The 12,037-nt window shown below is 37.6% G+C and overlaps 1 protein-coding gene across 2 annotated transcripts in view; it reads right to left on the reverse strand.

The window, feature by feature from the left end:
* MAP3K5 (mitogen-activated protein kinase kinase kinase 5) overlaps window positions 1–12,037 on the reverse strand; it is a 103,722-nt gene that overhangs the window by 4,943 nt on the left and 86,742 nt on the right. For both annotated transcript variants that reach the window (XM_014263701.2, XM_005518470.3), the window contains 6 exons: window positions 11,619–11,639; window positions 10,354–10,531; window positions 10,087–10,255; window positions 7,050–7,235; window positions 3,428–3,533; window positions 923–1,163 (listed from right to left, as the gene is read on the reverse strand). In XM_014263701.2, the coding sequence (XP_014119176.2) occupies window positions 923–1,163; window positions 3,428–3,533; window positions 7,050–7,235; window positions 10,087–10,255; window positions 10,354–10,531; window positions 11,619–11,639 (901 nt within the window). The remainder of the gene's footprint in view (window positions 1–922; window positions 1,164–3,427; window positions 3,534–7,049; window positions 7,236–10,086; window positions 10,256–10,353; window positions 10,532–11,618; window positions 11,640–12,037) is intronic.

Here is a 12,037-nt window from a genome sequence, read left to right on the forward strand (position 1 = left end):
GTGGAATTTAGCATTTTAATTTCAAATGGAACTGCAGCTCCAAAGAATGCTCTACCAGCATAACAACTGTCTTATTTAAGAGATGTTCTCTTTCTATCAAGATCACATTCAAAATTTACTGAGGTCAGTAGGAAATCCAGTGTCATAAATCATATGCTGCCAAAGTGAAATATCTCCTTTAACTAGAATATTTGGTATATTTTAATGAAAACAAAATATATAGAAGACCATTTGGATTTGGATTTTTCTCTGACATTTCTTAAAGGCACAACAAAACCTTAGAGAACCACTTTTCACTTGTACAAAGTGCAAGACATATTTCTGAAAAAAAAAAAAATCCAAATTTCTGGCTCATTTCTTATTTTAAACAAAACACCTATTTTCCTCATCTTTCTTTGATGAAAATAACTTATATAATAAAAAGGTAATGGTTGCTGGTAAGCACAAATCCTTCTTGCAGTGATTTCTGTGCACAAAACAAATCTGAAGCAATTTCCTTGTGGAGTTTCTGTGTGGCTGTCTATTAGCTTGAGTTCACTTGCTGAGAATAGCTATAGAAAAGAACACCAAGTTCTGCCTTAATGGAAACAAAACATAACACCATTCATCAGCCATACAGAGCACACCAAAGAGAGAAAAAGCAGAAGTTTGGCTGCAAGTCAGTTTTTTTCAGACTTTCCCTGAAAGGGCACCTGCAATCTTAAAACCTGACCTTAACTTGCATCCCTGTGGTTTTGTTCAAAGTCATAAAACTATGTAAGTGTTCAGTCACAGCTAAACAAGGATCATCATTAAAAGAAACAACTTACACTGCAATGGAATTTTGGCACTGTCACTAGTATTCCAGCTCATATATTTTGAAAGCTAACTGACACATATTGCTGTAAGCAGGCTAGTGTCCCTGTCTCCTGTCCAGACTTACCTGTTTGTCTCTAATTTTAGCCTGCCCAGCTGGACACTCAGTGATCTGTGAGCAGCCTGGGAGTCATGGGACACCGTAGAGCTGAGTGTGCTTACACCTGAGGTAGCTACTGCATCTTCCAGGACAATGCAAGGCTGCTGGATGGTTTGATTCTGAGGCTGTTCATCTTGATCTTCAACTTCTATATCATCTTGATCAGCTGTATCGCTTTCAGATGCAAGACTAAAATGTGGCCTCAATTCTATTAAAATATAAGCAAAACAAAAGACAACAAAGATGTTAAACATTAGTTGAATATTAAAACAAAAGCAGACCCAAGTGACTATTTACAGATCATCCTATAGCTTTGGTTGCAACAGACTTGAAATTTCTATAAGAGGAGAACAGATATTTTCTAGAGGTTTAAGATCACTCAAAACATAACAGCACCTTCATTTGTGCAGATTATTATTCTGCCTATCGGATGTTCAAGAGCTGTAAAAAACAAACATCTGGATGAACATGAGTCTAGATTTGGCTACCATTTCACATCAACTTGTGCTGAAGTATCATGTACAGCAGAGTTTCTTTTGCTTAATTCCATTCTCAGTAGTTTGTATTTTCTTACGTGTCTGACTCGAAACACTTTATTAAACAAATAACCATTATTTCTTTTCTATCCAGATATTCCTGCTGTTGCTGTTTTGGCATATTTAGCACTCCATCCTTATAAGAATACCATGCTCAACAAAAAAATTACAAAAAGGCCCCTCTCCCAACAATTAAAAGCACACTTCCCTTCTTGTGTTCCAGAGAGAACACCGCTTGTTTTGTAGTGATGCATATCCACAAAACTACGAACACAAAGCTATACCCTGGTTTCTGTTGTTCCCTGTTTAAACTACCTACCAGAGCTTACCAGATATGCAAGATATGTACACACAATCTGACACTCCTACACAACCTCTTATTGTATCAACATCTGTTTGTTAATTCTAACTGTTCCATATAAATCTTGCTTCCTTCCTTCAATTGTGACTCCTTACTGCTAAGAACTCCCTCTAGTCTCCTCACCAAAATGTACTTTTTTACCTGAATCACTTTTGCTTTATGTCCTTTCTGCTGAGTAACTAAACGAACAAGTACGTTTCTCTTTTTTACAAAAGAAACATTTGTTCCTTGATCTATTTCACCTCTTCATTGCAATGCTACATACCTTTTTCAAGACTGAACATAAGATCAACAGAGCTGCGCTTCCTCTAAATTCAGGAAAGCAGATAGCAGATTTATTATATAACAGTTACCCAAACATTGCTAGGCAAATATGTCTGAATTTGCTTTGAACTTCTGCTCTTATTAGTGGGATGCAGAAGTTCTTTGCCATTGTTCAACACCAGGCAGCACAAAATTTGCTTTGTACCATTCCTTAAACATTCCATTTTAAAAATGTTAAGGCCAGTGATAAATCTCCACACCATAAGAAAAAAAAATAAGAAAAAAGAGTGAGACAAAGGCAAGGGAAAGTAATCAGAAGTAGGGTAGGGCAATTAGGGAAGTGGCAGATGATCAGTGCCTGAAAACTACTGGGGCACAGAGGCTTTTGTTTAAGCTTGACCACCTACAATTAATGCTGACACTGAGGAAGAAGAAGACTATTAAGGAGGAATTACACAATTACTCCTATTACACAGCAATGAAGTACATGCCTGTTAGAGGTGTTCAGCATTCTAATCAGAAGACAGAGCTTCTTTGTGACTTGCAAGTAACACAGAAACTCTATTTATATCTTGTTGGTTGTGCTATGGAAAATAAGGAGAATAGGAATAGCTGTAACTTCTGATGTAATTTTCAGATTCCCTATTGATAATCTAAGACTCAACCCACTTCAGGAAACAGGAATATAAGTATTCCGACTTGCAGCATTAAATGACATATTTGAAAATATCACCCTTAATTCCAGCTTTAGAAGTCAAGAAGAAGCAGAAAAACTAAATTTAGAAATAGGTAGAGAAGTAACAGGATGGGCTACAGTTTCATCTGAACAGACTCCTTCCCTCAGTGAAGCCATACATTGTAATTCCACATTTAAAATACAACGTACAAACTGCAGGCAGGGCAGACCTGTTCATTTGATTTTGGCAGGTTTCAAGTCAAGGATTTGGGGCTGTTCCAGTTTTTTGGGGGGTTGTTTTTTGTTTTTTTTTAAGACAGCTTCTGTCTTAAAGACAGAATTGCCTATAAGCAATAGGCAACATTTTACACCTCAAAAAAACAGGTCCCAGATCACCTTAACCTGCTACTACTCACTGTCCTGCAGAATCATTTAGATTACACATTGTGGAAAGGTGCTTTCCAGAACAGCTTGAACAATACACAGATTAGTTTTTCAATTGCAAAACAGACAGCGAACAGGAAAAACGCCATTGCTGGTTTCAAAATCTTCAGTGAAGCATCATAATCACAACTCTAAAGCATGTTTAAAGAGATCAGCTGATAAACATTTGCTGAGTATTAAGAATGACTCACCTGGGACCAGAATTGTAATAGCAGTCTGCACAGCTTTCCTAATTATGCTGTCCAGTGCAAACATCCAATGTGGCTTAATGTTATGATTTCGGAGAACTTTATTGACCTAGTAAGAAAGAATTCAGTTCAGATATTACATACCCCATAAGTTAAAATGAGAATATATGTCATATAAAGTGTTTTTATAGATGCTGTATCCAAGCAGATGACTACAATTATGTTTTGATAGCAACATTATCAGCTTCATCCATTTTATTATAAGTCATGCAATGTTTTGTATTTTTCATCAAGTACTGGTTCCTGTGTTAGGTGACTTTTGATGGTGGTGGTGATACTTAACCTTCATGGCTGTGGAGAGAAACTTCAAAAGAATGTGAGCAAGACAAATAACAAGGACTATGTTATGAAAGGCTCGTAGCTGAAGCTAATTAATCCTGTTACTTTTTTTGGCATCACTTTCACTGCTTGCTCTGAGCACTACTTGTCTATTCTAAAGTACAATTTTAAGAATTATCAAAGAACCAATGTAATGCCACTTCTACTTAATTCTGAAACTTGTTAATTAATGTTAGTTTAAACAATTAGGGAACTTCATTTGCATGCTACACCATTTTCTCTTTCCTTCTACTTCTTACTTTGTACAATCTGATGGTTTTCTACACTGGGTTGCTCCTCATTGCCTACAGGCCTGCTTACAAACTGCTTTTAGCCATATTCTCAGATGCCTCTATGGATGCTCCATGCCACTTGCACAAACATCTCTACCTCATGGACCTGTTTTCCAGCTCTCAAATGACAAGAAAATGCCTAGCCAACAGTAAGCAGCAATAGCACAAAATTCAGTGCTCTTTTCCAGGCACAGAAGCAATGCAAAGCAACAAAGCAAGAGCAGAACTTAAACAGTTGCAGGAAGCAACAAATATAACTGAATTTACAAAATCATCAAGTTACAGCATTATAAAAAAAGGAGCAACTACTGATTACTAAAAAAATGTGGCAAAAAGATACTTCACTCTTCCTAAAAAAGGGACTAGTTCAATTCCCTCATATTGTGATAACCTTTCTGTAAAAAATTACTGAAGTTACACAAACGATGCCTTCAGAGGATATGTAAAAGTTATTAATCCTATTATTTTCACTGCCAAAAAGCAAGAGTATTCAGTAATGCAGTAATCTATGCAGGTACCTGCACTGGTTTTGGCTGGGATGGAGTTAATTTCTTTCACAGCAGTCCACATGGTGCTATGTTTCAGACTGTGACTAAAACAGCCTTGATAACACAAAAATTTTTCAGCTCCTGCTGAGCAAAGCTTACATGCTGTCAAGGTTGCCTCTGTAAGAACACTGCCCCAGCAGCGAGGGGGCTGTGGGTGGACTAAAGGCTGGAGGGGCACACGGCTGGCACAGCTGGAACAGCTGACCCAGGAAATACTCCCTTCTGTATAAGGCCATGCTCAGCATTGAACTAAAGGCTGCTTGTTCTAAAGGAGCTGTTGCTCAGGGATTGGCTGGGCACCAGTCTGCTGTTGATGACAGACTGCTTTTGCAACACTTGTAAGCTTTTTTACCCCCTTTCACTTACTTAAAAATCTTTATTTTGACCCACAAGTTTTCTCACTTCTGGTCCTTCCAATTCTCTCCCTCTTCCTGTTGGGAGGGAGTGAATGAGTGACTGGGTAGGGGCTTTCCTGTACCTGCCAGCCAGCACAGCAGTGCCTATGTCTCCTCGATTCTATTGCCAGTGGCCACGAGATGGCACTTGGACACTGCGTTTGGATTGGGAGAGCTGTCAGCAGTGCCAGAGGAGCCTGCCCTGGGCCTGGCACCGACAGCACCTGCCCCAAAGGCTTTGCCCACTGTCCTCTGAGGCAGCACAACTCCCCTGTGCGAGCACATTGCACCTTCCCAAACTGACTGCTACCAAGACAGTGACATGTTCAGCTAAGTGTAGCTGTATTGAAAACTGAAGAAGCACAATCTAACTTTGTCAAGATTACAACGATCCATAGTAATATGATTTAGTAATTTATATTATATCAAAAAATTACTTTTTCTTGATTGGTCTGATAAGGATGTTGTGATTATTAAACATTGTAACCTAAGTTCACCTTATTAAATCTCAAGAGCAAGGGAACTACTTTCCCTCACTTTTAGCAGTACCTCAGTCTCTGCAGCATCTGAGGTCTTGATACTGTCCTGGATTTCAGTATAGTGCTATATATTGTATGGCTAAAAGAATTAAGATTGCACAAAATTTTTCTTTTAACTTTCTGTGGGTTTAGTTAAATAATAGATAATAATGAAAGAGACATTCATCAGTTAAAAAAGAGCAACTTGTAATGATGAAATTTACAGAAAGTAAATTTTTTACTGATAAGAATACAACCCAGGCAATTACTACCAAACAACTGATGCCCAGCAACATCTCTATCAGAACACCAATACAAATATTTGTACTATTATCCCCCCACTGTTTTGTTGACCTTGTATGCTTGTTTTTTCTCTTCCAGTGTCAAAAGAATATTAATATGAGGTTAATAGAGAGAACTGAAAACATACTCAAAAGAATCAAAGAGAAGACTTCTGATTTGTAGAAAGACCTCTTTCATAGATTCATTTAACTTTTCTTAAAATAAAATTAATTTAACTAATCTAAAATTTAATTTAATTCTTGTTAGTGTAGTCTATGCAACAATCTGCTATGCAATCCTTCCTGACAGCTCTTCTACTTGTCTGAGTGCCTCAGGTTTAAATTCTAAAAGAATCATCCACCTCAAATACCTACCTGAATTGTCATTTCATTTTTACTACATGACTTCAGTCTGGACAAGTGATACTCAGCACAGCTGCACCCTCCTATGTCCATTATTCATCTAAACCATTAAGCCTAATTGCTTGTGAACTAATACATAAATACACATAAATACACTTTGCTTGTGAAATAACACTTAAATACATACCTTAAGAAAACATTGCCTTTTTCTAAACTAGCTATTTAAAGGCTACCCATGCATGTATTTCCTTGCTCAATGTAGGAAATTATCAAACTTGTATGTATTGTTGGTAGAAAAGTAACAATTTTAATTCCTCCTTATCCTGCTTATTATAAATTGAAATAAAAATTTCTAGTTTGGCAGATATCTGCTGCTAGTCAAAAATATTAAAATAAGAATTCAATACAGTATTACAAGGTAGACAGACTACTATGGGGGGCAATGCATCAGTTTGTAAGAGAAGTTTAAGAGATCTGCATTAATGTAGGAAAAACCTGACATTCATTGTTGGTCTTATTTCCCAGAAAACCTTCCAAAATGAGATTTTTAAAAAAGGCTTTTCTGCCTTACTATTATTATGACACAATAAACACACAATTATTCTGAACCTTCTATACCTTTAATCAGCAAAATCTCAGCAGTGTTCAGGGTCTGTGTCCTGCCAAAGGATCACTAGGCAGCCAAGTCTCTGCTGTGGGTTCAGATTTTGCTATTACAGTTTTGAACGCCTCAAATACTATTGTTTCAGCAACTCTGGGTGGAAGTTAAACAAGTTCTCTTTGGTCCTGGTTTGTTTAGGTTTTTTTCAGTTTAGGTGCACAAATTTCTTAATAAAAATAACAACTTACAGCATCTTGAAAACCAAACAGCACAAGCTGCACTTGGCTGATACCATGGCTGTCAAAGTCCAACTCCAGCTTCAATTTTGAAAGCGTGGTTGCGATGATTTTGCGATCGGTGGACCGTACAAACTCTCTGAGGCTGGAAACGAGTGTTGTGATATGTTCCCATTTTAGCTTGGGTTCTTCAGCTCCCTGGCAGAAGAGAGAGGAAAAGAAATAGTTGTGATAGTCATCTTTTGAAGCATACAAGCAGAAGGACTTCAGCCAATTACAAGTCAGCTGGCAATATGGGTTTTCAGAAACTCTGCTGCTGTAGTTAAGGGAAAGGTGCAGCTGCAGGTCAGCTATTGGGGGCAGCATAACTGCAGCAGCACAGAGCTCTGGGGCTGAGCTCCCTGGTGACACAGGTGGGAACTCAATGAACAAGGAGCTGACTTCATCTTACACCAGTTGCTGAGGAATGTGTGCACACTGCAGTGTGTGCGTGTGTCTTTGTGCAGCAATGAAAAGATACGAATAAATGTACTATGCACTAGGTACTATAAATTACCCATAATTGCAAACACACACATACTTTTTGCAGTGCTTCTAATATCTGTGTGTCTCTCAGAGACAATGTGCAAAGTCCTCCAGCAGCATTTAAAAGAAAGGATTTGTCCCAGTTATGCAGGAGGCTCGCAAAAGGACTAGTTGTTTCTTATATAATTTCCTAATTTCCCTTAATACAGAACTTCTACACTTAGCTGTTCTTAAAGCAGATTTGCAAAGATCTCACCTTTCTGGTATAAATATTCATTTGCCTATTTTTAAAAGCTTTTGTGTTTTTGCATGAACTACCAAAGTAGTGAAAAGTTCAAAAACATTCATCAGAATAACCAGCCTAAGAAGAGCACTGTATTTGCTCTCATAAGTAAAGTCATGCCAAATGAATGCAAATTTCAAAGCCAGATCTTAAATTAAGCCAGAGATGAAGTTCACCATGAAAATTAGATGCTTATTCTGAAGGAAGTAAAGTAAATACTTATATAGACTAAGGATATCCAGCATTGATTTCTGCAAGAGAAGGACATACAGTGTTCGGTTCTATTGCATTTACTGGTTTTATGCCATGAATATTATGGCTGGCCAGACACTGGGAACTCTTGTTTGCCAGTAACACTGAGCTTTTAACTATAGTCAATTAATTCTGATCAGGATGAAACAAAAAGAATTCAATTAAGAAAGAAGCTTTAAAAAAAGAGCAAAAGTTCTAGAGCGGTCAAAGATACCACTGACTAAAACATCCACCTGAGACAAAAGATCCTAGCCTCTGATCTTGATCTGCTTTGAAGAATTCATCTGATGATTTTCTATGCAGAAGTGGATCCTTCACTGTTCTGCAGTAGCCAATCTTCTTTTCAGGTAATAATTTAAAAGCCATTAGGGCAGCAAAGTAAATGCACACTGTAGCCCTGGCCTAGAAGATCCAAGTTCATCAAGGCACTAGGCACTATGGGGACAGGACGAGCAGTATGACTTGCTATTTAGAAATAGTTAACAATTTTGTGAGAGTCATTCTGTTTCCCTAGCCCTCATCCTCAATGACCAATGACTTTGCTGGAGCCTTTCTTGTGGAAAGTGTTTGTGAAGAGAAAAACTCTGTGAAATCCTAAATCCTGCTGAGGCCTAACAAGCAAGCCAGGCTTGTTCTATTAGTAATTTATGGCATTTGTCAAGGGAGAAAATGGTCTTTGGGAGTCAGAGCTCTGCACCCTTTTGAAAGGCAGCCAGTGACATGAACATGAGCTTTGAACTCTTTGGCTCTAAAATTCTGTCACTGCTTCTCTCTCAGGCTGTTCCAGCACCATCTAAGAAAGGCATGAAACACTGAGCACACTCCCTGGGATTTGTGATTGAGTTTCAGCCTCTCACAATCACTAGTTATTACTTGCATGCACATGCAAAAACTGTGTCTGCTACAGCAACACTCTCAAAAGCACAGATCACAAGTATCTTTCTCACTGCCTTCCTTATCTTTTAACATTTACTGTAGTTACCAGGATAACTGTGGGTTACTCTCTCCCCCCTCCCATGAGTTAGAAGCTGTTTTTATTTGCAGGGCACTAATTTCCAAGTTACTACAGTAACTGTAGTACATACATAGTAATCATATTGGTTTACATCAGTTTCTAAACCCTTATCTTTAGAAGATGAGTTGTCATATTTTATACAAATGTTTTAGACCAGCAATAGTTTGCCTTGAGAATGAAGTGAATCAATTAACTACTAACACATATACAAACAAGAACGAAAAGTCCTGTCATCCAATTACACTGTCACAACACTTAGCAGCTTGGTCATGATCTGTTATTTCTTCAGTGTTGTCCTGAACTGATACATCATCATAATGAATCATCCTCACAAAGGAGTGCCAAAAAGTCATTCTGCAATTATTTTGTTGTTTGCTGTAGCTCTCACAATTACTACATCTTCCCTCCATATATGCTCCTGGCTGCACTGAAGAATAGCTGCAATTCATTTTCTCCCTAGCCCACTCTTGCCCCTGTTATGGCTGTTGGTTAGAAGGCAATGGTGTATCCATCAGCCCCATTTTTTCTACACATCAGCCTAACATAAGGCCAGAGCAGGCCAAATGACCTTACCCTCTGTCAAACCAGTCACCCAGAACACAGAACTTTAAAAGGGGGTCAAGATAATCCTGTCCTGGAGATGATCTACCTTATGTGACTAAGCCTGACTCAGTCAAATCTGAAAAGTGCTGGCAAAATAGAGTATTATGAAAACGTGTTTTTCTGTTCTTGCCAGTACTAATACCCAGGTATACGAATAGTAATTGCAAACAAGTAATATATCATGAACAATTTCAAAGCCTGTTTTTAATAACCCAAATAAAACAGTAACCAGAAAAGCTTACATGGTGCATGCTTTCTAGTTCAACCAAACTTCATTTCTAATTGCTTTACCATGTTTAATTTCAAGAGTTTCAAGTAACTGCAGAGAAGTCTTAGAATTCCATAAAATTCTTGCTGCCCTCTGAAATTACCTGAGTCAAAGCTTCCATCAGGTTCCTCACCACCTGCTCTTGGTCCTCGGTTAATATTCTGTGGAGGGTGGCTCTCCTTTCACTATCCTTCTTCAGCATGAAAAACCCAGAATCTTTCTCTTCAGGTGAAGGAGGTGCACTGTGATCCTCAAAATGTTCATCTGGGATGCTGGATGAAAGACACAGTGAAAAGAAACATTATAAAAACCATCCTGATGCATGCATTCCTAATCTACCATGTAACAAAAATGCCAGGTAGCTCTTTACCTCAGAAAAAGGGACCGGATTCCCTTCCCATCTTTTTCCCCACAGGATTTGGCTCTTGTTTTGAAAGAGAATGGATCAATTTTTAATTCTGTATCAGGTGAGACAGAACCATATTCACTGCTGCTACTTGTATCTTCCACCAGAACAGGGACAGGTAAGGATATGCTTCGAAGATACTCTGTTTGTATAGGAATATTCAGAAATTAGAATTGAATAATGCCATCAGAGTTTTGAAGTGAAGATTATTTTTTCAGAGGAGACAGAAAAACTCCAGCTTTTCCACACACCTCCACAAAATATAAGAAAAAAATTGACAAAAAACTGCTAAAGCTTTTTCATCTGGAATAGAGTTATCTTTCAGGTATATTTTTATTCCTGAAAGACAGAAATGCTGGACTTCTTGCAAGTTCATTCAAAGAACTTCAACACTGAAGTGAATATGCATCTCCTATCATGACTTCCAGCAGAAGGAAAATGTTTCTATAGGGTAAGTCATCCAAGCACCTTCCAAGATCTTAATTTTATGCATGTTTATAAATATATATAAATATATTAAAAATATTTATATAGACACTACATTTAAGTATATATATACTATAACATATATAAGATACATTTCTTCATCAGATTAATTTATACAAGTTTAATTCATTCACAATTGTTGACTAATAATAATAGACATGCAGTTAAGTCAGAACTTTTAGTTCAGAGCACACATTACTGCTGCAGGAAACTACTCATATCTATTTCACATGTGCACATTTCAAAATGTACTTTGATACCAATTCAGCATGAAGATATGATTTGTGTTCAGTTCCCTCCCGCACTCTCCCAGTCCATTTCCTGAAAGAGATGAGTATCCTGTATCCTGGTCTGACAAGGGGTCTCAAATGCATTCTGGTTTGTCAGGTATAGAATTCAGTCTAATAAAAATCTGTGTTATCATTCTCCACAAACCTTGGCTCTGTGGCTACTTTAAAGCAGCCATTGGTTTCCACCAAATGTCCCCATAAATGACAGCACAGCCCTTCAAGCCCGTATCACCCAGCTGCCTGGACAATTAAGCCATAGTCTGGCAGGCTTAAAAACAGGAGTTCAGATATGCACAATGAATTAGATGTTCCTAACAGAGAGAAGTCACTTATTTTCACAATTGTGATCACTTCTCTTCCCTGCTTTTTAGTGTTGACAAATTATACCAGAAAAGTGGTAACTACAGTATCTACACAGGCATGTTTTTGATGGAGAAGTAGGTTAAAACTCACCATTTGTGTTGGCTGAAAGGACTGTGTGAGAGAAGGAAAGAAAAAAAAGAAAATTAAATATGCTGAAATTAACAGAGAAAATAAGCATAGTCTAAAGGGTAATTTCCCACTTTTATGGAGTATCTCAGTTCTCCTGGCTGCGGTCTCCAAAAGTGTAATTTATTGCAATTTAATTTTATTCTGAGGGGGTGGAAACCACATTAAAAGTGATCATTGACTATCGTCTCCTTCACCTGATATTTTTCTTTCTTTAAGTATCATGCTAAAAATACACAGAAGATATTTTCCTAAGCATATATTCACACACAACAGAATATGTTATTACTGCTCTCAAAACTCCTTTGCTGCTTTCCATAATTTAGAACACTACAGGAAATGAACATTTCCTGAAAATGAAATTTCATGAAGCAAAAATAGAA

Source organism: Pseudopodoces humilis, chromosome 3 (genome assembly GCF_049639895.1).
Source record: "Pseudopodoces humilis isolate 2021_Gansu_Grassland_sample_001 chromosome 3, ASM4963989v1, whole genome shotgun sequence".
Taxonomy (NCBI): domain Eukaryota; kingdom Metazoa; phylum Chordata; class Aves; order Passeriformes; family Paridae; genus Pseudopodoces; species Pseudopodoces humilis.